This window comes from Garra rufa, chromosome 15 (assembly GCF_049309525.1).
Source record: "Garra rufa chromosome 15, GarRuf1.0, whole genome shotgun sequence".
Lineage (NCBI taxonomy): Eukaryota > Metazoa > Chordata > Actinopteri > Cypriniformes > Cyprinidae > Garra > Garra rufa.
In genome coordinates, this window is record NC_133375.1 from 42068470 (window position 1) to 42095522 (window position 27053).

At 28.2% G+C, this 27053-nt stretch overlaps 1 protein-coding gene across 1 annotated transcript; it reads left to right on the forward strand.

The window, feature by feature from the left end:
• Positions 1-25854, forward strand: LOC141287586 (uncharacterized). Its single transcript, XM_073819747.1, has 19 exons — positions 1-172; positions 2715-2746; positions 2840-2874; positions 5028-5065; positions 5505-5598; positions 8025-8119; positions 8244-8301; positions 12134-12226; positions 12335-12363; positions 12456-12492; positions 12586-12664; positions 14935-14965; positions 15050-15083; positions 15170-15275; positions 17735-17766; positions 17896-17927; positions 18031-18114; positions 21677-21835; positions 25520-25854. The coding sequence occupies exons 1-19, from the start codon at positions 38-40 to the stop codon at positions 25634-25636; spliced, it is 1320 nt and encodes a 439-aa protein (XP_073675848.1). The 5' UTR covers positions 1-37; the 3' UTR covers positions 25637-25854.
• Positions 25855-27053: the final 1199 nt, after the last annotated feature.

Genomic DNA, 27053 nt, shown 5'->3' on the forward strand with positions numbered 1-27053 from the left:
AGGGATAATCAGCTACCTGCTAAATCATCCACCTGCTATGCAAATACTCAAACACACACACATACACCTCCAGCACGCTACTTACTGGCCTCACATACAAAGTTCTGGGAGATTTGCATCCAAACCTCACAGCAGAGAGCTTCCTGATGAGCTGAACGCCTCATGCATCATGGTAAAGTACTTATTATTTCTATTTAATTGCATGCTAGACATTTAGAATTACAGATTAAAACAGATTGAGTTGCTACAAACACTGTTTTATATGTGTACATCAATGTAATCATAATTTGGGGCGACAACATCCAGACACTAGCATCATTTATTACCTGGAATTGATGTCAGATACTGTTCGTGTTTAAAAAAAGTTAGGTAATTTCTACTTTTGGATTTCTGCTTTTCTACTTTAACACACTAATGTTTCAGCTCCTCATTCGCAGTGAATAAAACACTACATTGTTCTCTGTCTGATGCATTTGAAGCACCTATCTGATAAAAACCGGAAAATAGAACTGCTTCAGCTTCCTCTTATCTAGTCATCCCAGTTACGACACTATTATGTATCGTGCTGCCAATATACTGTATGCTTTTGTACTTTTGGTTTCAAGATGACATTGATATTTGTCTTAACCTTTGGTCGAATCATTACTAAACCGTTTTGTAGATTTCTAAATACTTTTATTAATTCATTAGCTAAAGTTATCTGCTCTGTTTGTGTTCACTCTCTTTTTTGGCATCAGTGGTTGAACATCCATGGAACCTTTCAAGTGCTTTATAGTTGAAAAAGTTTCTTTAAAGCTGAGGACACACTACACGACTAGCAGAAACATTCAAGACCTGAACACACTTAACGACTGTTTCCATTGACTGGAACCGATTTCAGTCTTTGACAATCGGAAAGGATCACAAACCTAATGACTAAGTCACTTCATTACACAACACACTGTAAAAATTCTGCCGAACCCCCCAAAAAATGGGAACAAAAACCGCAGCATCTACCTGCACCAAAATAAAACAACACCAGTGCTTTTATTATTTTTTTTACCTATTGCAACGTTAAGGTTTGTTTTAATTTGTGCTTAATATAACAGAAAACACTAGCTTTCCTGCTGTTGCTGTTTCTTATAAAAGTCACAATCTCGAATAAGTTTTGATTATATCCGTTGTTTTCTTTTTCTTTGTGGAATTATTAGATGCATCTTTTCAAATGCCTAGTTCTGTTTAATTTCCTTAATTCTAAAATTTCTAGCACTATTTTTAAACGTTTATTCCAGCAATAATATATAAATTATCGAATGTACACTCCTAAAATTAAAGGTGGTTCAAAAGGTTCTTCAAGCGATGCCATAGAAGAACCATTTTTTGGTTCCAGAAAGAACCATTCAGTCGAAGGTTCTTTAAAGAACCATTTCTTGCTTAGCTTTTTATAATCTGAAGAACCTTATTTGCCACATAGAACCTTTTGTGAATCAGAAAGGTTCTTCAGATGTTAAAGGTTGTTTATGGAACCATTTAAACAAAAAGGTTCTTCTATGGCATCATAAAGCACCTTTATGTTTAAGAGTGTATGCTTGTCTAAAATCAGGAATTTAAAAAAAACCCGAATTGGTTCCAAGTAAAAACTATTTTTTTCTTTACATGTCCAGTGAACGAAACGAACAAAATTACATTGCGTAATAAATTCAAGGCACTATGATTTCCTTATCCATTTGATATAACTATTACAGCTAAAAATAAATATATATAGAATAATTTTATTTCGTCATATTCATTATTTATGAGTTTATATATGAAAACTTCTTCACTATAAGCTATTCATTAAGTTTGTATATTTAGTATGAAGACATTTTTGTATATTTAGTATGAAGAAGTTAAAAGTTAAGAAAAAATGAATTAGCCCATAGTCTATATTTAGGGCTATAGGCCAATCTTTTTCTTAACTTTTTTTTTTTTTATTGCAGATCGAAAAAAAATAATTCTTGGTCATCGTCAAAATGAGACATAATTGACATAATTGAAATGACGTAATTTAGGATATACTTACTTTGAAAACTAAACTGTATAAATTTAAATAAAAAGAAAGACAAAATAAATCACAACAAGAACAATCTGTATTTTTCTTGTAATCAAGACATTTTTTTTTTTGACAAAATTACCAAATTAATGCCGAATTAAGTTTGACAGTGAAGGCATCTCCACTGCATAGCATCATATAATCGCTGGTGTCAGTCGCAAATATTAAACACGTTTAAACAAATCTTTGTGAAAACGACTGGCAATGACTGGTTCTTAAATTCTAAGATTATTATCTTTTTATGCAACTTTTTTGTGCCATAATCGGCTGACAATCGTGTAGTGTGATCTCGGCTTTAGAAATGGTTTACTGAAATGTTCTTTGGGGAACCAAAAATAGCTCTTCTATGGCATAACCTTTATTTTGAAGTGTGTACTAACAGAAGAGAAGTGAATAACAATGACCTGCAGTCTATGCGTGTTTCTAACCAAGATGAGCGGTCGTGATTATTTATGTAGTACAACATTCCATCGTCCTGTAGCATTTCTACATGCTTCATCCATATATATTTACATAATCTTGTAATATCCAGGAAGTGATTATCAAAACCAGCTTGCAAATATCAATGCATATTGTTCTTGTTAGACTCTGGTCACCAAGCGAAACTGTATTGCTCACAAAACTGCTCTTTCTTTATTGTTAGAGTTTCTTTGGGAAGTTAAAACCATCTCTACTGTAAGTACTAAAGTCTTTTTCATCAAACATCACTTTTTCTATTGTGTATCTTGCATAATGGTCTAACTTACCTGTTGTTTTTCTTTTGTACAGACATAGCGGACCACCAGCTCCACCCAGGAGAACAGGTGCATTCATGACAGCAGGCCACATCTGTGTAAAAACATAAGATTAAAACATCTACGTTGTACTTTACAACCAACATTAAGATTTTAGGTTAAAACAAAGGTGTAAGGGATCATTTGTGACGTGCTATTTCTTATTTTAATCAGTCAAACACAGTTTGAATCACCTTTTGGCATATTGCAGTTAACATATAGGCCTATTTAATTATTAAAAAAGAAAAAAAAAAGCTTTTAAATAATATGCAGTTATGTTAACTCTACATATTAGAGCCATATATATAAAACCAAGAAAACACCTCACGTCTATTAAAATAAATACACATATAAAAATAACCAGCCTATGTATAGACCTCTTAAAAGGCAGAAAAGCTGGTTAGTCAAATTAGATGTTATTGAATTTAACGCGGATGAAAATGAGGCTCTGAGGGATCGATTTACAGTGTTTACAATGGCACGCACTGTATATAGGTCCTAGATCAAGTAAAGTTACCAACTTTCAGTACTGTTTTATTTAGTTTTTGTCTACTGGAAGTAGAAGTGCTGGAATAAAGACGTCTCGTCAGTTAAACAATCAGTATGTTGTTAACCTCAGCCATTCCTGTCAATATTAAATATTGCGCTGGCGTTTTGGCGATTTCACGCAATACACGAGTATTTTCGTTATCGTTACATTATTTCTCGTTGTGTCATCCCAAAGTGCCTTAACAGTAAACAGTATGAGCACAAAAAGTTTATGTGACTTATTTTCGACGTTTCTGTCGAATGCTGGCGTTTTTGAAGAAGGAATTGAATCAACTCAAGTTCCCAACATGCATTATCTTTGTTATTGTTTTAATGTTTATTCTTTTATGGTTTGCTGATTTTATGCCGGTGTAGTGTTTGTTGTCACTACTGGCGATTATTAAGAGTTTGTATTTATTTATTTGGTTGTCACCATCAGTGTGTCGTTTGTGTTAAACATTAAGGTTATTTGCGTGGATTTATTAGTTTCTGATAGGGATGGGCGATACCACTTATTTTGTTTTCGATACAATCGATCATCAATACTGAGACCAATACTTCTAAAAGTAACTTTTAAATTATTACATTTATTAAATTACTAAGAGTAAATTATGGAATTATACCATCTTAAACTTATATTTGAAATGCATTTTAACATTTAATATGCCTTAATTGCAACTTATTAAATACATTTTTCACACATGGTTAAAATATGTTTACTGTACAGCTGCCAGTGTCGGGCTGTTGCACACATAAAATGCAACATTGTATGATTTATATTAACATTACTTTAAATGTTAATTTAAATCAATGTAATTGCACTAATTATGTAGGCTACAATTTTAATTTGTTAATTGTATAATATCTCAAACATTTTTTTTCTGTCTTCTGATAAGCATTGTTCTGGGCTGCCGTTCCCAAAAGCATCAATTCTTTCTTATGATACTTTTGGGAAACGCAGCCCTGTTTGAATGCACCATCTGAAGTGAGTGAATGCTCTCTGTGGTTGATTGGTTCTGTCTTGCAACATTTACATTTATTCATTTAGCAGACGCTTTTATCCAAAGCGACTTACAATCGGGGAATACAACAAGCGATTCATCCTAAGGAGGCAGATCGACATATGAAGTGCTCAAAAATACCATATATCAGGCGTTGTTAGATGAGTACAGGCTAGAAAGGGAAGATCAAGAAAGAGAGGAGAACAAAGTTTTTTTTTTATTGAGTCAAATAGTGTCGAAAGATATGGGTTTTCAGCAGTCACTTGAAAACTGTTTCAAGCGTACATTTTCGTGCACTCAGATTAACAGGGAAATAGTTCTATCCTGCACAGTTATTCCCTAGCATAGGTTATACGTCCAATTCAATGCATATTGCATGCACTATTTTATTTTAACAAAATCACTGGTAAATAAAACACACCTTAGTATCGATATTTTTTTATTTGAGTATCGATACTTTCGATACTCACATCAGTATCAATACGCCCATCCCTAGTTTCTGACACATAGTGGGTTTGTCAACCGCAGTTAATACACAAAAAGATGTTCTGAAGTCCAAATTAAATGCAAATTATTATCGATCTTGGGATTTTTTTGTTTTTTTTTTGTTTCATGGTTTGTTTGATCTGATTACAACTCTTCAATACTTTGTAGATAACAGTTCTGGATATGGCTGGCCAGAAGGGGAGTTTGTAAGTATTGTGCAAACATCACTCGTCTAAAATACACACAGACACACAGATAGAAGGTTAAAAGGTGTGGAAACATTCATACTTCCTGTTTTGTCGTCAGGAGGTATCACTTCCCTTAATACATAACAGATGATTTTTGTGAAACGCTTAAATGATGTCATATTGATGAGCATCTACTGTGATGTGATAAGAAGCTCAGTCCCACATTACCCAATTACATGATTCCAGATCCACTCAAACAAATGGTTGGGAATACATAGACACTTTTATAGGTATAAAGATGTTTCTGTTACGCCTTAGATGATTAATCTGAATCATAATTAATATCATCGTCATTTAGTGTGACTATTTACCTCCTGTTACCCAATTATGAATGAATGTGAGCTTCTTTTAAACACATCTGGTCAGTCATGATTATTTTCACTCTGTGTGTTTACAGGATGAGGAAGATGGTGATACATATGAAGCTCCACCATGTGAACGTCCCACCATTAAAGTCAAACCGCGCCAAGCAGAGGAGAATGTTTACCTGGGTATCTATTTATCTATCTATAGTTAAAAGGTTTACATGCACCTTGCAGAATTTGCAAAATGTTCAATATTTTACCAAAATAAGAGGGATCATACTAAATGCATGTTATTTTTTATTTGGTACTGACCTGAATCAGATATTTCACATAAAAGACGTTTACATATAGTCCACAAGAGAAAATAATAAAGTTAGATTTATAAAAATGACCCTGTTCAAAAGTTTACATACACTTGATTCTTAATACTGTATTGCTACCTGAATGATCCACAGCTGTGTTTTTTCTTTAGTGATAGTTGTTCATGAGTCCCTTGTTTGTCCTGAACAGTTAAACTGTCTGCTGTTCTTCAGAAAAATCCTTCAGGTCTCACAAATACTTTGGTTTTTAAGCATTTTTGTGTATTTGAACTCTTTCCAACAATGACTGTATGCTTTTGAGATCCATCTTTTCACACTGAGGACAACTGAGAGACTCATACGCAACAAAACAATATGCTTTCGTAAAATTGCTAAAGAAAACAAACATGCACTTTCTGCCATCTCTGTCTTTTTTGAAAATCGGATTGATCGATTTCATGAGACAATTGTGTTCATTTTTTTTTAACATGCATTCAAATATTTTTTCATGTTTATTCTGTGCTGCAAATATTAAAAAGGAAAAGATCATTGATTCACATGCGAATATATCTCACTACAAATGAAATAGCGTAAAAACATTTATTGTTTGTATTTTATTATAAAATTTAGAGAATTTAAGGACTGAGACTTAAGTGCTACAAATAAGGAATGTACTTTAAAATTTACAGATAATTTACTCACCCCCTTGTCATCCAAGATATTCATGTCTTTCTGTCTTCAGTCGATAAGAAATTGTTTCTTGAACAAAACATTTCAAGATTTCTCTTCATATAGTAGATTTCAATGGTGCCCCTAAGTTTAAACTTCTAAAATGCAGTTTAAATGCAGCTTCAAATGGCTGTAAACGATCCAATCCGAGGAAAACAAAATTGACAATTTATATACTTTTTAACCTCAAATGCTCGTCCTGTCTCGTCTTTGCGATGCGCATGCGTAGTCTGTGTAATCCGGATCAATACAGTTAGGGTATGTTGAAAAACTAACGTCTTGTTTTCTTATTCAACGTCAAAATCGCTCTACATCGCTGTTTTACCTTTTTTTGTAAAGGGCGTTTGATTTACTTTGCATGCTTAATTTGTAAACAGTGGGTCTGTACTTCTGCAGCAATGTAGGTCATTTTGAAGTTGGGGAAGAAAACGAGTTTTTCAACATACCCTAACTGTATTGACCGTATTGAACTGGAAAAAAAACAGAGTTCACGCATATTTAGACAAGATGAGCATTTGAGGTTAAAAAGTATATAAATTGTCAATTTGATTTGAAAATGACTAGATAAGACCATATTCCTCAGCTGGGATCATTTAGAGCCATTTGAAGCTGCATTTAAACTGCATTTTGGAAGTTCAGAACTTGGGGGCACCATTGAAGTCCACTATATGGAGATAATTCCTGAATTTTTTTCCACAAGAAACATAACTCCTTATCGACTGAAAAAAGAAAGACAAACATCTTGGATGACAAGGGGGTGAGTAAATTATCTGTAAATTTTTGTTCTGGAAGTGAACTTCCTTTAAGAACTTAACCTTTAAGAGCCGGGGCTGAAAACTTTTTGAATTTGAAGATCAGGCTAAATTTAACTTATTTTGTCTTCTGGGAAACATGTAAGTACTTCTGTAGCTTCCGAAGGGCAGTACTAATTGAAAAAAATGATATATAGGTAAAATTAGAAAAATGTACACATCTTCAATCTGTTCAGAAGTTTTCACCCCCAGCACTTAATGCATGGTTTTTCCTTCTGGAGCATCAGTGAGTGTTTGAACTTTCTGTAATAGTTGCATATGAGTCTCTCAGTTGTCCTCAGTGTGAAAAGATGGATCTCAAAATCATTGTTGGAAAGGGTTCAAATACACAAAAATGCTTAAAAACCAAAGAATTTGTGGGATCTGAAGGATTTTTCTGAAGAACAGCAGGCAGTTTAACTGTTCAGGACAAACAAGGGACTCATGAACAACTATCACTAAACAAAACACCACAGCTGTGGATCATTCAGGTAACAACACAGTATTAAGAATCAAGAGTATGCAAACTTATGAACAGGGTTAGTTTTATAAATTATTTTATAACTTTTATATATATCTTATTCAGGTCAGTACGAAATAAAAAATGACATGCATTTTCTATGATCCCTCTTTTTTTTTGGTAAAATAATTAACATTTTGCAGATTCTGAAAGGTGTATGTAAACTTTTGACTTTCAGCTATATCTCTCTGTTAATTATGCTTACAAATTCATATTTAATGGGATAATATTTTTAATGATTTAGTGTCTAATCCAGTGTTTCTTTTATCTCAGGTTATCCAGAACGAACCCCAAACCCTGTTATTCCCAAAAGACAGGCAGCACCACCGCCACGACCAGCCAAGATCACCCCAATAGGGAAAAACACAGTAAAACATCTAAATTGCTGCAACATCTATGTCTCAGCCTTTAATATGAGCTCATTTAACAGATAAGGCATGTGTTGCTTTTAGATTCAGTTGTGTCACTTGAGTGTGTTTTATTTGCTTCTAGAAGCCAGAGCCGCCTCACGACCTGGAGGAGTTTTACATCGACCCCAATGATAGCAAACGTGAGTCATAAGATCATAAATTAAAAAAGAAAGACTTTTTTTAACACAGGGGATTTGTTTGATCAGAAATACAGTAAAACAGTTCAATATTATTACAACTGAAAAAAAGTTGTTTGCTTTGTGAATATAATGTTAAAATATAATTAAGTTGGTTTGGGAAAGCCTAGCAACTAGAATCATTTTAGTAACTTGTTAATCATGCTAGAAACGGGCTACTAATGCTAACATGATGCTAGCAACATTCTAATCATGCTATTGACATGCTAGTAACAGGCTAATCATGTTAGAAACATGCTAGAAACATGCTATTGACATGCGAATCGTGTTAGAAACATGCTAACAACATGCTAATCAGGCTAATAACTTGCTAACCATGCTAGAAACATAACAACATGTTAATCATGCTAATAACTTGCTAATCATACTAGAAACATGCTAACAACATGTTAATCAGGCTAGAAACATGTTATCATGCTAATAACTTGCTAATCATGTTAGTAATGTTGACATCATGCTAGCAACATTCTAATCATGCTAGCTGCATGCTAGTAACATGCTAATCATGTTAGAAAATATGCTAGAAACATGCTAACAGCATGTTAATCAGGCTAATAGCTCGTTAATCATGCTAGAAACATGCTAACAGCATGTTAATCAGGTTAGAAACATGTTATCATGCAAATAACTTTGTAATCATGTTAGTAATGTTAACATCATGCTAGCAACATTCTAATCATGCTAGCTACATATTAGCAAAGACTATAGAATACCAAAGACATGTCACTCGTGTAGTTTTGAATGGGGAACAATGAAACGTCATCATGCCCGCGAAGCTCCGCCCTCTTAGTGAAAGAGCCAATCGTTGATCAGTAAAGTCAGCGCGTCACTGCATCTGCCGTTAGTAGTCCCGGTTGCTATAGAAACAGCCGGCGCTCTAAGACGTGCGTTCAGTACTGCGCATGCGCACTGGCTCATCTAGCCGGAAAAATAAGCGTTTTTTTAACGCTATTCAAGCACAAGGAACTATATTTATGAGGCAGTTCTTGTTGGATTTCTTTGGAGATTTCAAATATGAAATTTAATCGTAAGTTTGGCGAACAGTTTTGGAGAATTTGATGTTTCCCCATTCAAAGAGATAGGAGCTGCACTTTGATGCCCGAGAGGCGTTTCAAAGATGGCCGCCGAGTGACATGACTTGTCTTAAAAGGACTTTGATATTAGTAACATGCTAATCATGTAAGAAACATGCTAACATGTTAATGATGCTAACAACATGCTAGCAACAAGTTTTTTACATGTCAAACATGTTAGAAACATGCTGATCATATTAAAAACATGTTAGCAACATGTTAATCATGCTAGTAACATGCTAGCAACATGTTAATGATGCTAACAACGTGCTAGCAACACGTTTTTTACATGTCAAACATGTTAGAAACATGCCAATCATGTTAAAAACATGCTAGCATCATGTTAATCATGCTAGTAACATGCTAGCAACATGTTAATGATGATAACAACATGCTAACAACACGTTTTTTACATTTCAAACATGTTAGAAACATGCTGATCATGTTAAAAACATGTTAGCAACATGTTGATCATGTTAGTAACATGCTAATAACTTGTTAATCATGCTAAAACATGCTAACAGCATGTTAATATTGGAAACATGTTAGTGCCTTGCTTATCATACTGGAAACATGCTAGCAACATGTTAATGATGCTAACAACATGCTAGCAACACGATATTGACATGTAAATCATGTTACAAACATGTTAGAAAAATCCTAACAACATGTTACAAACATGTTACAAACATGCTAACAACATGCAAATCATGTTAGAAAAATGCTAACAACAAAGTAACTTTTAACTTTTGCGTACTTTCTGATCAGGCTTTTTCAAGCCAACTTAAAGTTTGTCTTGACTAACTAATTTATCTAATTTTTTTTCTGTGATCAAAGCTGACTTTTCAGCATCATTACTCTTAACATGCTAGCAACATGCTAATCATGCTAGTAACATGCTAGTAACTTGTTAATCATGCTAAAACATGCTAACAACATGTTAATATTAGAAACATGTTAGTGCCTTGCTTATCATACTGGAAACATGCTAGCAACATGTTAATGATGCTAACAACATGCTAGCAACACGATATTGACATGTAAAAAATCCTAACAACATGCTAATCATGTTAGCAACATGCTAAACATGCTAATAACTCATTAATCATGCTAAAAAATGTTAATCGTTACAAACATGCTAACAACATGCTAATCATGTTAGAATCATGTAAATCATGTTACAAACATGCTAACAACTTGCTAATCATGTTAATAACTTGCTAATCATGCTAAAACATGCTAATCATGCTAGAAAAATGCTAACAACATACTATCGATATGCTAGCAACACGTTATTGACATGTAAATCATGTTACAAACATGCTAACAGCATGTTAATCATGTTACAAACATGTTAACAACATGCTAATCATGCTAATACCTTGCTAATCATGCTAAAAACATGCTAATCATGCTAGAAACATGCTAACAACATACTATCTACATGTTAGCAACACACTATTGACATGTAAATCATGTTACAAACATGCTAACAACATGCTAATCATGTTACAAACATGCTAGCAACATGCTAATCATGTTACAAACATGCTAACAACATGCTAATCATGTTACAAACATGCTAACAACATGTTAATCATGTTACAAACATGCTAACAACATGTTAATCATGCTAGTAACATGCTAATCATGTTATAAACATGCTAGTGCCTTAATCATGTTAGAAACATTGTAACAACATGTTAATAATGCTAACATACTATCAACATGCTAGCAACGCGCTATTGACATGTAAATCATGTTACAAACATGCTAACAGCATGTTAATCATGTTACAAACATGTTAACAACATGCTAATCATGCTAATAACTTGCTAATCATGCTGAAAACATGCTAATCATGCTAGAAACATGCTAACAACATACTATTGACATGTTAGCAACACACTATTGACATGTAAATCATGTTACAAACATGCTAACAACATGCTAATCATGTTACAAACATGCTAGCAACATGCTAATCATGTTACAAACATGCTAACAACATGCTAATCATGTTACAAACATGCTAACAACATGTTAATCATGTTACAAACATGCTAACAACATGTTAATCATGCTAGTAACATGCTAATCATGTTATAAACATGCTAGTGCCTTAATCATGTTAGAAACATTGTAACAACATGTTAATGATGCTAACATACTATCAACATGCTAGCAACGCGCTATTGACATGTAAATCATGTTACAAACATGCTAACAACATGCTAATCATGTTAGAAACATGCTAGCAACATGCTACTCATGCTAGTAACATGCTAATCATGCTAGTAACATGCTAATAACTTGTTAATCATGCTAAAACATGTGAACAACATGCTAATCATGCTAGAAACATGCTAACAAAATGCTAATTAGCCTAGAAACATGCTAACAACATGCTAATTAGCCTAGAAACATGCTAACAACATGCTAATCATGTTAGAAATATGCTAACAACAAAGTAACTTTTAACTTTTGCGTACTTTCTGATCAGGCTTTTTTCAAGCCAACTTAACGTTTGTCTTGACTAACTAATTTATCTAATTTTTTTTCTGTGATCAAAGCTGAATTTTCAGCATCATTACTCCAGTCTTCAGTGCCACATGATCCTTCAGAAATCATTCTAATATGCTGATTTGCTGCTCAGGAAACATCATTGATGTCAAAAAACTCTTCAACTTTATATTTTCTAGCTCCTGAGGTAATACGTAAGGATAAACCTGGTAAAAAGGCTCCACCTAAGCGACCTCCGATGAGACCTCCACCGGCCCCTCAACAAGACGAAGGTCATTTCAAGACTATGTTCATTTACTATCACAGATATTTATATTGGATATTACAGTATAAGTTGATTTCACACTGCACTTTTAGTTACTGTATTTGTGATCTTCCAGACGTTTACTTGGACCCAAATGAAGGGCAGGTGAGCATTGAAAATGATAAAGAAAAAATGCAGTCGTTCTTGTCAGATATCATGTGATCATTTTAACATCACTCTCTTTTTGTTTCCGTCAGGATGATGATGATGATACCTATCTAGAACCTGTAGCAGGTCAGCAATTTAACGTTTTTAGCTTAAAATGATATTTTAGCATAATAAGGTGACTTGATTCATATTTGTCATTCTTTATTTTATCTTTTCCAGAACCTCCTCCAGCACCCCGAAGCCCGGCCCGTATGCCATTGCCTCCTAAAACTGTAGGACGAGACCCTCCACCACCAATGTATGTATTCCTCTGCATTTATAAATCAGGGTTGTTAGCAAAAAATAAAACTAAAACCATATTAAATATTTCTCATTTTTATTTAGTTTAACTTCAGATAACTAAAACTAAAACTGCAATAAAAATGTATATGAAGAAATGTGTGTATATATAATATAAAAATGACACCACAAAAATATCATTTTGAAAGATTGTATATAATTATTTGTATTAATTTAGTTTGTAAAAAAATAATATTGCTTAAGTATTATAATATTAATTAGTATAAAGTATTTTTAAGATTATTGTAAATATTATTTTAGTTTTGAAAAATAAATATAGCCATTGATGATGATATTGTGTAAATTGTAAATGAATAATAATTAAATCATAATAACAAATTAGAAAACATTTTAACTTAAAGTACATACGAAAGTATCTAAAGAGAAAATATTAGATTTATGTTTTTTTTTTGTTTATACTTTTAAATATCAATTTGAAAGATTGCATGTAATTGTTTTATTTATTTTGTTTGTTTGAAAAAATATATATTGTTGAATTATTGTATACAGTATAGTATTGTTATTAAAATTATTTTAAATCTTATTATTTTTGAGTTTATTATGAATATACCCTTTAATACTGATATTGTGTAAAATTGTAAATAAATAATAAGTAAATAATAATAACTAAAATTAAAACCATTTTTACTCAAGTACGTTAATGGACAAAAATACTTTGGGTAAATATTAGATTTTTTATCTTTTTTTTTAAATAAATCTTTCAAATATCAGTTTGAAAGATTGTAATTGATTGATTTTGTTAGTTTGAAAAATAATATTGTTAAATTATTGTATACAGTTCACTTGAAAAAATAATATTTTACATTTTATAATTTTTTTATTTACTATTAATATAACCTTTAATACTGATATTGTGTAAAATAAATAATAATTAAATAATAATAACTAAACTTAAAAACATTTTTTATTTTTTAAAAACTAAATTTATCTTTTTTTATCGACCTTTTAAATATCAATATGAAAGATTGTATGTAATCATTTTATTTTGTTTGTTTGTAAAAATAATATTGTTGAATTATTGTAAACAGTTCACTCGAAGTAGTTAAGACTATTAAACATTGTATTATTTTTAGAGTTTACTATGAATATAGTCTTTAATACTGATATTGTGTAAAATTGTAAATAAATAATAATTAAATAATAATAACTAAAATTAAAACCATTTTTACTCAAAATTACGTTAATGGACATTTTGGAAAAAAAATTATTTTGGGTAAATATTAGATTTTTTATCTTTTTTTAAATCAATCTTTCAAATATCAATTTGAAAGATTGTAATTGATTGATTTTGTTAGTTTGAAAAAATAATATTGTTAAATTATTGTATACAGTTCACTTGAAAAAAATAATATTTTACATTTTATTATTTTTTTAATTCACTATTAATATAAACTGATATTGTGTAAAATAAATAATAATTAATAACTAAACTTAAAAACATTTTTTATCTTTTAAAAAACTAAATTTATCTTTTTTTATCGATCTTTTAAAGATCAATATGAAAGATTGTATGTAATCATTTTATTTTGTTTGTTTGTAAAAATAATATTGTTGAATTATTGTATACAGTTCGCTTGAAGTAGTTAAGACTATTTAAAATTGTATTATTTTTAGAGTTTACTATGAATATAGCCTTTAACACTGATATTGTGTAAAATTATACATAAGTAATATATTAAAATGAAAAAGGAAAATACAAAATAAAAAATTCAGAGTATTAAAACTATAATAGTGTCTAAATGATATTGAAAATAACACTGGTCTAAATTAATTTATTACAGGCCATTAAATTATGGTATTTGATAATTAGTACTTTTGCTGAAGTATCTACAGTAAAGTATCTTAGAATTACTTTTATGCATTTATTATCAACATTGACCTTAAACAACTGGCAGTGTGCTAAATACGCATTTATATTCCTCAATATGCAAAATTTCTGTTCCCTAAGAATTAAACCCAAAACAGTAATGTTGCAAGTTTAGTACATCCCACAAATGCGCATTAAAGGAGAGACCCGACTCCAAGTCATGTCTAGAAACCAGAATATCACAGAGAATGTAATGGGATTTTTTATTTATTATTACATAAGAAACATTAAAACTGTGCTTAAAACCACTCTGAACCACTCTTCAACCACTCAGATCGTCCCAGTGCTGACTCTTGTTTGCAAAACCCAGTTTGGTGATACCGTTTCTTCTTGTCTTACAGAATGAAACCGCCTGTTCCCAGAGCCAAATCTGTAAGTACTAGTTTGAGACACATTCATGCATTCATTACAGTGTTCTTCTCCTGAAAGAACTGATTCATTTGTCTTATTCCTCAGAGTTCGGTCCTAGTTGGTGACACTGTAAACAAAGGTTAGAGAGTTTTCTGCTTTAACTCATACATGATGATACAGAGCCACATGTACAGCTTAATTTTAATGTCTGCTCTGATCCATTAGTTCTGCCACCGGAAGTAAAACGCGCCACATTTTCTGGGCAGCTTCCTCCATCTGTGATAAACAGCAAACCAGTTCCTCCCGTCCTCCCCAAAGAACCCAAACCCAGGTGAGCCTTGGATATATGCAAAGCTGGGAAGTAACTTAATGTACTGATTATGTAATCAGATTCCAAAAAATTTAATATTTTTAATTAGAGTAAGTTACATTTTAAAATAATTGTAATCAGACTACAGGTACTTTTTTCTTGATTCATTTTCATTAATCTTAAATAAATTTAAATCGCATATCTCAAGCATGTACAGTCAAGCCCGAAATTACTCATACCCCTGGCAAATTCTGACTTAAAGTTAATTTTATTCAACCAGCAATTTTTTTTTTTGACCGGAAATGACACAGGCTTCTCCCAGAAGATAATAAGACCATGTACATGAGGCATCATTGTGGAAAAAAATATTACTCATCTTTTATTTACATTTGAACAAAAAGTGGCATGTCCAAAATTATTCATACCCTTCTCAATAATCAATAGAAAAGCCTTTATTGGCTATCACAGCAATCAAACGCTTCCTATAATTGCTGAACAGCTTTTTGCATGTGTCCACTGGTATTTTTGCCCATTCATCTTTAGCAATGAGCTCCAACTCTTTCAGGTCTCCTTGAAAAACATTAGGTTCCCACCACCATGTTTGACAGTGGGGATGGTGTTCTTAGGGTTGAAGGCTTCTCCTTTTTTCGCCAAATGAATGCTACATCGTTGTGGCCAAACAATTCAATTTTTGTTTCATCTGACCATAAAACAGAAGACCAGAAGTCTTCTTCTTTTTCCAGTCCTCTGAGATTTTTCACAGTGTGGAACGTCTTGTATTTTTTAATAATACTTTGCACTGTAGCCACTGAAACTTCAAAACATTTAGATATAGTCTTATAGCCCTTTCCTGACTTGTGAGCAGCCACAATGCGCAGCCGCAGGTCCTCAGTGAGCTCCTTTGTCTTAGCCATGACTGTCCACAAACCAACAGCAGAGAGCTTCTGTTTTTCACCTGTTGAGTTGATTCAAACAGCGGTTCCCAATGAATCAGGGTAATTAGGATGCTTTAGAACAGCTTGGACTATTTGGAATGGTATAGAACTTTGGATTTTCCCATAGACTGTGACAGTTTGCAATAATTTTGGACATTCCAGTTTTCGTTCAAATGTAAATTAAAGCTGAGAAATACTTTTTCCACAATGAAGCTTCTTGTAGATCGTCTTATTATCTTCTGGGAGAAGCCTGTGTCATTTCCGGTCAAAAAAAACTTGCTGGTTGAATAAAAGTAACTTTAAGTCAGAATTTGCCTGGGGTATGAATAATTTCGGGCTTGACTGTATGTGTTACATGACTTTTGAATTATGCTGAATTTAATAAAAAAAAGAATATTTTTCCCAGTTATTTTAATATCACTGATATAGTATTGTAGTTTTTGCAAATATTTTAAATTTAGATTTTTTTTGCATTATGTGCAAGTGTATTATCTGTGTAGTTTTAATTTTTAGTCATTTTAGTACTTCAGCTTTAAAAATGAGAAATGCATTTTTTTTTTATGTTTTATTTTATTATTACATAAACATTAATATTTATATAATATTTATATTCATATTTATTTCAAGTAATGGCAATGTTTTTATGGCTTTAATTTTAGTCAGTAATATAAACGCAGTCTTACAGTTTTACCTGAACATAATGAGCATTTGGCGTCAGTATGGACTTGAAAATAAAGTCACATTGCTGTCTTTATGCAAAACAGTATTTTTCTTCAGTTGTTTGTGGTGAAATATAAGATGCACACAAATATCTGAAGCCTATTTTTAGTACAGTAAGATTATTTGCATCATGATATTTTTTCCATGCAAATATCTCCAAACTCGCTTAATTTTAAATAGTCCACTGTAAAAATTGAATTTTCATTCATCTAGTTTGTAAAATAAATAAATAAACAAATAAATAACACATTTAAATTGTAAAGTAAAGATGTCAGTTACAGCTCATTGTTACATGGCTATTTTTTTTGCTGTTTTTGGGTGAATTTTTCAGTATTATTATTATTATTATTATTATTATTTTATTTTTTATTTTGTTTAGAAGTATTATTGATTTTATTTTTATGTTTTCTCTCGCAATTTAAATTTCAGTTGAAGTTTTAGTAATTTAATACATTTTTTATTTAGATTTTTTATATATTTTTTGCTTATTTAGTTTTAGTTACGTACTTAAACTTAATGAAAATTAGAAATTTTGAAATAGTTTTTTTTTTCAATTAATATTTATTTTATTTCAAGTCATGAAATGTTCATGGTTTTAGTTAACGGTATCAACCCTGGATTTTTAATTACTGTCTCATAATATATTTATTTATTTATTTTGTGGTGAAATATAAAAGATTAAATATAAAACATTAATTTGGAAAATGTCTGGGATAATGCAATCTACTAGCTTGCATTCTCAAATTAGTTGTAAATCAAGAACAAACTGTATGTATAAACAGCATGTTTTCTCAAACTCGCATTTAGTAAATATATTGTTTTCAGTCCTCCTCCTCCTCCATCTCTGGACAGCGCAGGTGAGTGCATTTATTATTTTCATTATTTGTCATTCTCTCAAAAATCTGACTGTTATCGTATGTCGCATGAAAATTTGATCAGAATCAGTCATAATTTAAATATAATTTATTAATGTTCTTTCCATACAGCGCATACTTTTGGAGCAAAGCCGGTCGCTCAGGTAAACACTAAACTTACAGTCAACATTTTATGTGATTGGTGACACTGCAATAGCTGTAGCTGTATTCAGTCACTGATTGGTTGACGGTTTTAATCACGATCAGGGGGCGGGGCTTCAGGACAAGGAGTGGTTTGCTGGAGTTTGTGAACGTAAAACTGCAGAGGAAACCGTTCTCAGGATTAACAAGGTATTTTTGCATTTGTGTATGATTGACATTTTGCGGAAGAACATCTCTCTGTTTATGTCTTATGTCGTAGGAATTCAGGATAAGCCAAAAACACTGTTTAGAAAATGGATACATGATGTACTCACTTATTATATAAGCTTTGTAAATTTTAAACACAAAAGAGTTACGGACTGCTGCTTTAAGCAATAAAAAATAAGATAAAAAATACCATAAAAAAAAAAATAAAAAAAAAATAAAAAAAAAAAAATATATATATATATATAAATTTAATTTAAATATTGCATGTTTAGATTAAAAAAACATGCAAAGTTAAATAAAACAAGATGATACATTTATATATAAAATAAAATAAAAAAATATGTTTTTATTTAAATGTTGCATGTTTATCATCTAAATGGCAGTGTTGCACTGAGTCAGTGTTCTGAAATTTAGCAATAAAATAAACAAAGATAAAATAAAAAAATTAATTTTATGTGCATGTTTATCATGTAAATGGGAATGATGTTCCATTGAGTTTTGAAATGAATTAAAATAAAATGTAAATATATAAAAAATAAATAAAAAGATGATCAGATATAAAAAATTTAATAAAACAAGATGATACATTTATACAAAAATTTTTTATTTAAATGTTGCATGTTTATCATCTAAATGGCAGTGTTGCATTGTTCTGAAATTTAGCAATAGAATAAACAATAAAAAAGATAAAATAAAGTATAATAAAAAATAAAATTATTACAATTTTATGTGCATGTTTATCATGTAAATTGGAATGTTCCATTGAGTTGTATTGTTTTGAAATTAAGTATTCAAATAAAATTAAAAAATATAAAAAATAAATAAATGAAAAGATGAATCAAATATAAATATGTATTTAAATATAATTATAAAATCACAAAAAACCCTGCTCTGGATTAACAAGGTTTTTCTGTGTTTTTGATTTATTGATTTAAATGTTGCACGATTTTCCTCCTATATGAGAATAAAATGACAAAAGATAAGACGATAAAATTATATATGAAATAAAATGAAATAAAAAATTGATGTTTTAATTTTATTTAAATGCTGCATGTTTTTCCTCTATAAGAGAATGTTCAGTTCAATCATTGTTCTGAAATTAAACAATAAAATAATATATCAGATATAAATTTTCTTTTAAATTATATATATAAAATAAAATGTAAAAATAAATATTTAAATAATGCTGCATGTTTATTATCTAAATGGGAATGTTCAGTTGAGATATATAAATATATAAATATAATGATTATAAATAGATATATAAATATAATTCTCAGTATAAATATAATTCTCAAATAAATAAATAAAAAGAGTATCTAAAATATTTAAATATATAAATTTAAATATGAATATAAAATAACAACAACAAAAAAATCCTGCTCTGGATATTTTCATTTTATTTAAATGCTGCATTTTTTGTCTCTACATGAGAATGTTCAGTCAAATCATTGTTCTAAAATTAAACAATAAAATATCAGATATAAATTTTCTTGTAAATTATATAAAATAAAATATTCAGTTGAGTTATATTGTTCTGAAATTAAGTGTTAAAATAAAATTTTAAATAAAATAAAATGAAATAAAATGCTAATGACATAAAATAAAATAGTACTCAGGATTAATCAAATGCATCTTTGTTTATGTCCGATTTGTATTTTTATTTTATTTAAATGCTGTTTATCTTCTATATGAGAATGTTTAGTTGAGTCATTGCTCTGAAATTAAGATCAAATAAAACAAAATATGATAAAGTACCCCAAAAATATACATAATATTTAAATTTTATTTTAATGTTGCTTTTAATTATTGTTCTGAAATTTAGCAATAAAATAAATAATAAAAAAGATAAAATATAAAATTAAATGAAATCATTATTTAAAATTTATTTAAATGCTACATGTCTATCATCTAAATGAGAATGTTCCATTGAGATATAATGTTTTAAAATTAAGTATTAAAATAAAATTTAAAAATATAAAAAATACATAAAAAAAGATTATGAAATACAAATATGAATATAAAACCCTGCTATGGATTAACAAGGTTTTTCTGTGCTTGTGTGATTTTTTTAAATATTATTTAAAGACTGCCTGTTTTTTCCTCATTATGAGAATAAAATGATAAAAGACGATAATAAGATTATAAAACGATATATAAAATAAAGATAAATATAAAAAAATATATAAAAAGAAATATTTTCAGTCACATCATTGTTCTGAAATTAAACAATAAAATAAAATATCAGATATAAATTCTTTTAAATTATATATATAAAATAAAATAAAATGTAAAAATAAATATTTAAATAGTATTTAAATGCTGCATGTTTATTATCCAAATGGTAATGTTCAGTTGAGTTATATTGTTCTGAAAATAAGCAAAAAAATAAAAATTCAAAAAGTAAATAAATAAATGAAATGATAGTGACACACAAATAAAATAGTACTCAGGATTAATAAAATGCATCTCTGTTTATGCATTATATGTATTTTTATTTTATTTAAATGATGTTTATCTTCTATATGAGAATGTTTAGTTGAGTCATTGCTCTGAAATTAAGATAAAATAAAACAAAATATGATAAAGTACCCCAAAAATATAAATAATATTTAAATTTTATTTTAATGTTGCTTTTAATTATTGTTCTGAAATTTAGCAATAAAATAAATAATAAAAAAGATAAAATATAAAATTAAATGAAATCATTATTTAAAATTTATTTAAATGCTACATGTCTATCATCTAAATGAGAATGTTCCATTGAGATATAATGTTTTAAAATTAAGTATTAAAATAAAATTTAAAAATATAAAAAATACATAAAAAAAGATTATGAAATACAAATATGAATATAAAACCCTGCTATGGATTAACAAGGTTTTTCTGTGCTTGTGTGATTTTTTTTAATATTATTTAAAGACTGCCTGTTTTTTCCTCATTATGAGAATAAAATGATAAAAGACGATAATAAGATTATAAAACGATATATAAAATAAAGATAAATATAAAAAAAATATATAAAAAGAAATATTTTCAGCCACATCATTGTTCTGAAATTAAACAATAAAATAAAATATCAGATATAAATTCTTTTAAATTATATATATAAAATAAAATAAAATGTAAAAATAAATATTTAAATAGTATTTAAATGCTGCATGTTTATTATCCAAATGGTAATGTTCAGTTGAGTTATATTGTTCTGAAAATAAGCAATAAAATAAAAATTAAAAAAGTAAATAAATAAATGAAATGATAGTGACACAAATAAAATAGTACTCAGGATTAATAAAATGCATCTTTGTTTATGTCCGGTTTGTATTTTTATTTTATTTAAATGCTGTTTATCTTCTATATAAGAATGTTTATTAATAGAACAAAATTAATTAAATAAAACCAAAAATATGATCAAATACAAAATAAAATGAAATGTGTTTTTAATAATAAAAATATTTAAATTTAATTTCAATTCTGCATGTTAAAATAAAATGAAATAAAATATGTTTAATAATATATATTTTGTCATGTGTGTGTCTGGCAGGACGGCACGTTTCTGGTCAGATACAGCAGTTCTCAGAATGACCGCCAGCCCTACACGCTGGTTGTGCTTTACCGCCAGAACGTTTACAACATCCCTGTGCGCTTCCTGGACGATTCACAACAATATGTGCTTGGAAAAGAGGGCAAGAAGACGGAAGAGGTAAAGGAAGATCTGTCTGCTTTCACTTTTGATGCACATGTCATGTACTGTGATAAGAGTCAAGTGTGTTTGTGCAGCTGTGCATGAGTTTACATTCACATGCATGCATTTGGCAGCTGCTTTTATCTGAAGCGACTTACAATTCATGCATTACCTGGGAATCGAACTTATGCCCTTGGTGTTGCTAGCTCCATGCCCTAATGTTTAAGCATCTCAAAAATACTCCAGATATTTTTGTTTTAATTAATCACTTAATTAAATGATGTTTCTCATAGGGATTGCTGAAATGCTTGCGTTTTTGGCTTAAGCTCAGTCTCATGTGACCACAAAACCTCTTCCCTCATTACAGCTGGAAGATTTTATGCTTTTTGCCAAAGTCTTGAAATACTTTTTGAAATACCTTAGGGATTTTTTCTATTTTTTTGTGAGGAATATTTTGTCTAAGATTTTTTTTTCTATGCAATATCAGATTGAAGCAAATCACTTTAAGTTATAATCATAAAAATAATCATTTTAAATATATAATATATATATATATATATATATATATATATATATATATATATATATATATATATATATATATATATATTAGTCATGAAATACTTAATAAATTTTTATAAAAAATTATATAGATTTTCATTTACCATTTGTTTTTGTCATTCATTTATTTCAGTTTTCAGTTAATGTGTAGTTTTTTAGTTTTAGTGTTATTTTTTTTTTAAATTATTCTAATTTCAGTACTTAAATTAAACTAAAATATATCTCAAAACCTCTTCCCTCATCACAGCTGGGGGATGTTATGCTTTTTTTTGTTTGTTTTTAGATTTTTTTAGTTAACGTTTATTTTCTTTCAAGTAATGGAAATGTTTTTATTACTTTAATTTTACATATTTAATCTATATTTTGCTTTGATTTAAAAACATTTTTATATTTATTGAATCATTTTTGACATTTCAGTTGTGTGCACATATAACGTTATTTCATATATATATATATATATATACAGTTGCAATCAAAATTTGAGAAACTGCCCAGAGACTGCAGTACTTTACAAATGTTTTTTGCTCTTTCTTTTTCTTTTTTCTAGGATATTAAAAGTGAAAATGTCAATATATAATGTAATGTTTTTGAGTTATAGGATTTTTTCATAACACTGCCATGTCAGAATTATTCAACCCCTAGTCAACATTGCTGTTTTAAGAGTTATTTTTATGGTCAGAAACAAAATTGTCTGAAAACATAATAAAGCCTTTACAAATTTATTAAAAATGGAATTAGCTTGGGGTGTTACACATAGTATACCTTTAGCCCATGCATGTGCTGATAGGGAGTAGCAAAAATGTTAAAGTCAACAGAGCTCACGCAAAATCAATAGAGAAGAAATAGTTTGCTTTATTAGAAAGTCTAAAACTACATGAAGATTTCTAAGACATTACAAGTTCCTAGAGACACAGCTGGCAGCCGTATTCCTTAGATTAAAGTGTGTTGAACCAGATAAAAAAATAATAATAATGTAGATTTTTATGTTTTCATTTAAAGTTAACATTTATTTTCTTTCGAGTAATGGAAATGTTTATGACTTAAATTTTAGTTTCAATTTTATATATTTAATCTATATTTTGCTTTGACAAACCCATTTTTATATTTATTGAATCCTATATATATAGAATAATTTTTGACATTTTAAAAATCATTGATATACTATTATAGTTTAGCTAAATATTTTGAATTCAGATTTTATTTTTATTTTGTTGTTGTAATTTTAATTTCTGTTAAAGTTTCATTAATTTAATCTTATTAATTGTATTAATTTAATATTATATATATCTGGAGACAGAGGGAGCGAAATAATAATTTTTGACATTTTAAAAATCATTGATATACTATTATAGTTTTGCTAAATATTTTAAATTCAGATTTTTTTTGTAATTTTAATTCCTGTTAAAGTTTCATTAATTTATTCTTATTTGTTTTATAAATTTAATATTATATATATATATATATAGAGAGAGAGAGAGGGAGCGAAAGAATAATTTTTGACATTTTAAAAATCATTGATATACTATTATAGTTTTGCTAAATATTTTAAATTTAGATTTTTTTTCGTAATTTTAATTCCTGTTAAAGTTTCATCAATTTACTCTTATTTGTTTTATAAATTTAATATTATATATATAGAGAGAGAGAGATAGAGAGAATAATTTTTGACATTTTAAAAATCATTGATATACTATTATAGTTTTGCTAAATATTTTAAATTCAGATTTTTTTGTAATTTTAATTCCTGTTAAAGTTTAATTAATTTACTCTTATTTGTTTTATTAATTTAATATTATATATATAGAGAGAGAGATAGAGAGAATAATTTTTGACATTTTAAAAATCATTGATATTCTATTATAGTTTTGCTAAATATTTTAAATTTAGTTTTTTTGTTGTAATTTTAATTCCTGTTAAAGTTTCATTAATTTACTCTTATTAGTTTTATTAATTAAATATTATATATATATATATATATATATATATATATATATATAGAGAGAGAGAGAGAGAGAGAGAGAGAGAGAGAATAATTTTTGACATTTTAAAAATCATTAATATACTATTATAGTTTTGCTAAATATTTTAAATTTAGATTTTTTTGTAATTTTAATTCCTGTTAAAGTTTAATTAATTTACTCTTATTTGTTTTATTAATTTAATATTATATAGAGAGAGAGAGCGATAGAGAGAATAATTTTTGACATTTTAAAAATCATTGATATATTATTATAGTTTTGCTAAATATTTTAAATTGAGTTTTTTTGTAATTTTAATTCCTGTTAAAGTTTCATTAATTTACTCTTATTAGTTTTATTAATTTAATATTATATATATATATATATATAGAGAGAGAGAGAGAGAATAATTTTTGACATTTTAAAAATCATTGATATACTATTATAGTTTTGCTAAATATTTTAAATTTAGATTTTTTTTTGTAATTTTAATTCCTGTTAAAGTTTCATTAATTTACTCTTATTAGTTTTATTAATTTAATATTATATATATATATATATATATATATAGAGAGAGAGAGAGAGAGAGAGAGAGAATAATTTTTGACATTTTAAAAATCATTGATATACTATTATAGTTTTGCTAAATATTTTAAATTTAGATTTTTTTTGTAATTTTAATTCCTGTTAAAGTTTCATTAATTTACTCTTATTAATTTTATTAATTTAATATTATATATATATAGAGAGAGAGATAGAGAGAATAATTTTTGACATTTTAAAAATCATTGATATACTATTATAGTTTTGCTAAATATTTTAAATTTAGATTTTTTTTCGTAATTTTAATTCCTGTTAAAGTTTCATTAATTTACTCTTATTTTTAATTTAATTAATTTAATATTATAAATTTTATATATATATATATGTATATGTGTGTGTGTGTAATATTAAAATAATATAATTAATAATAGTAAAAGATAAATTGTAAATGTAAAATATTAAATATTAAATGTAAATATTAAATATTTTTATTAAATATAATATAAGTAAAATAAATAAATAAATGTGTGTATATTATCAAATAATTGAAAAAATATATAAACAAATTAATGTCAAAGCAAAATTACAGTATAACAGTAAATATTGTGCATTATAATAGATGATGATGTGTGTTTTTCAGCTCTTCAGCAGTTTGCAGGAGATGATCTCTCATCACATGAAGAATCCCATCCTCCTGATCGACCGTAAGAGTCAAGCTAAACACAGCACTCACCTCTCGCACCCCGTACGGCCCTAACGCTCCTAACGCTCTCATTTCAACCTTCATCGTCTGATACTGACCCTCATATCACACATGCAAACACTCACTCATACACTGCCTAAATTATTTATTACATTATGTTTGTAATGCAGTCTGATGTTCATAGTCTGTCTTGTGTTCAGTGCATTTCATGTTTGGGGATTTTTGAATGTGGTGACTATGTAGTGTTCTTTAATATAACTTTAATTAAACTCTCTCATATATGTTTACAGGACAACTTGTTGTCTTGGTGTAAAATATTTAATAAATAAAGTAAAAACAACGTGACCTTTCTGACATTTTTTTTTTACACACAAACTTCACAATCAAATAAAAACAAAGAAACTTAACTGGTGTTGTAAAGATACTTTGAAACTATAAGCTAATTGTAATGTTAATAGGTGAAAAAGAATAATTTTATAATTTATCACCATCATGGTACTTTGAAATATTTTTTTGTTTACTTGACATATCCTTGAAATGTCCATTTATACTTCAAACAATACTATAGTACTTTTCTGTTATGTTTTGTTTAATGTGTTTATGCTGTGCTATTAGCATTAAATGAAACTATTTAAAATGTGTTCATTAAAATTAAAATAAATGTTAAATAAATTAAATATGTAACAACTTTGTTAGTTTCAGTAATATTTTAAATTTTTAGCCAAATAAATATTTTATAGCTTTAGTTTAAGTACTTACAATTCTAAAAACATAAAAGAAGTTCGTTTAAATAAAATGAATGTTAAGGGAAATATTACAAGAAATATTTTATAGTTTACATTGAAGTACTAACATTTCTAAAACTAAAAATAACTAAAATAAAATTTAATTTAATTAATTAAAATATTTAAAAAGTTAACTGAATTATAAAAAATATATATTTATATAAATATTTATATTATTTATAAAAATAACTGAAGTAAAAAAATAATACATAGACTTTAAAAAGAAAAATGTGAAATAAAATAATATTAACTAAAATAATAAAAAGTTATACTTTCGGTAAATATTTCAGTTGCCAAATTAGTATTTTATGGTTTTAGTTTAGTTTAAGTTGAAGTACTTAAATTATTAAAACTAAAATTAACTAAACTAAAACTAAAATTAATTATAATTAAATTATTTAATTTATTTTCAGTTGCCAAATTTGTATTTTATGGTTTAAGTTTAGTTTAAGCTGAAGTACTTAAATTAAATTCAAATAAATGATAACCTAAATTATAAATCTTTAGTGAAAGCTTAGTCTTTAAGTAAATATTTCAGTTACTGCCAAAGGAATATTTAAGCTACTTAACCTAAAACTGAAATAAAAATAAAAACTAAATAGATATTTAAAAATAAATATTTTATTTAAATAAAATAAAATATATATTAACTAAAATATTGAATATAAAATATTAAATTAAAACTG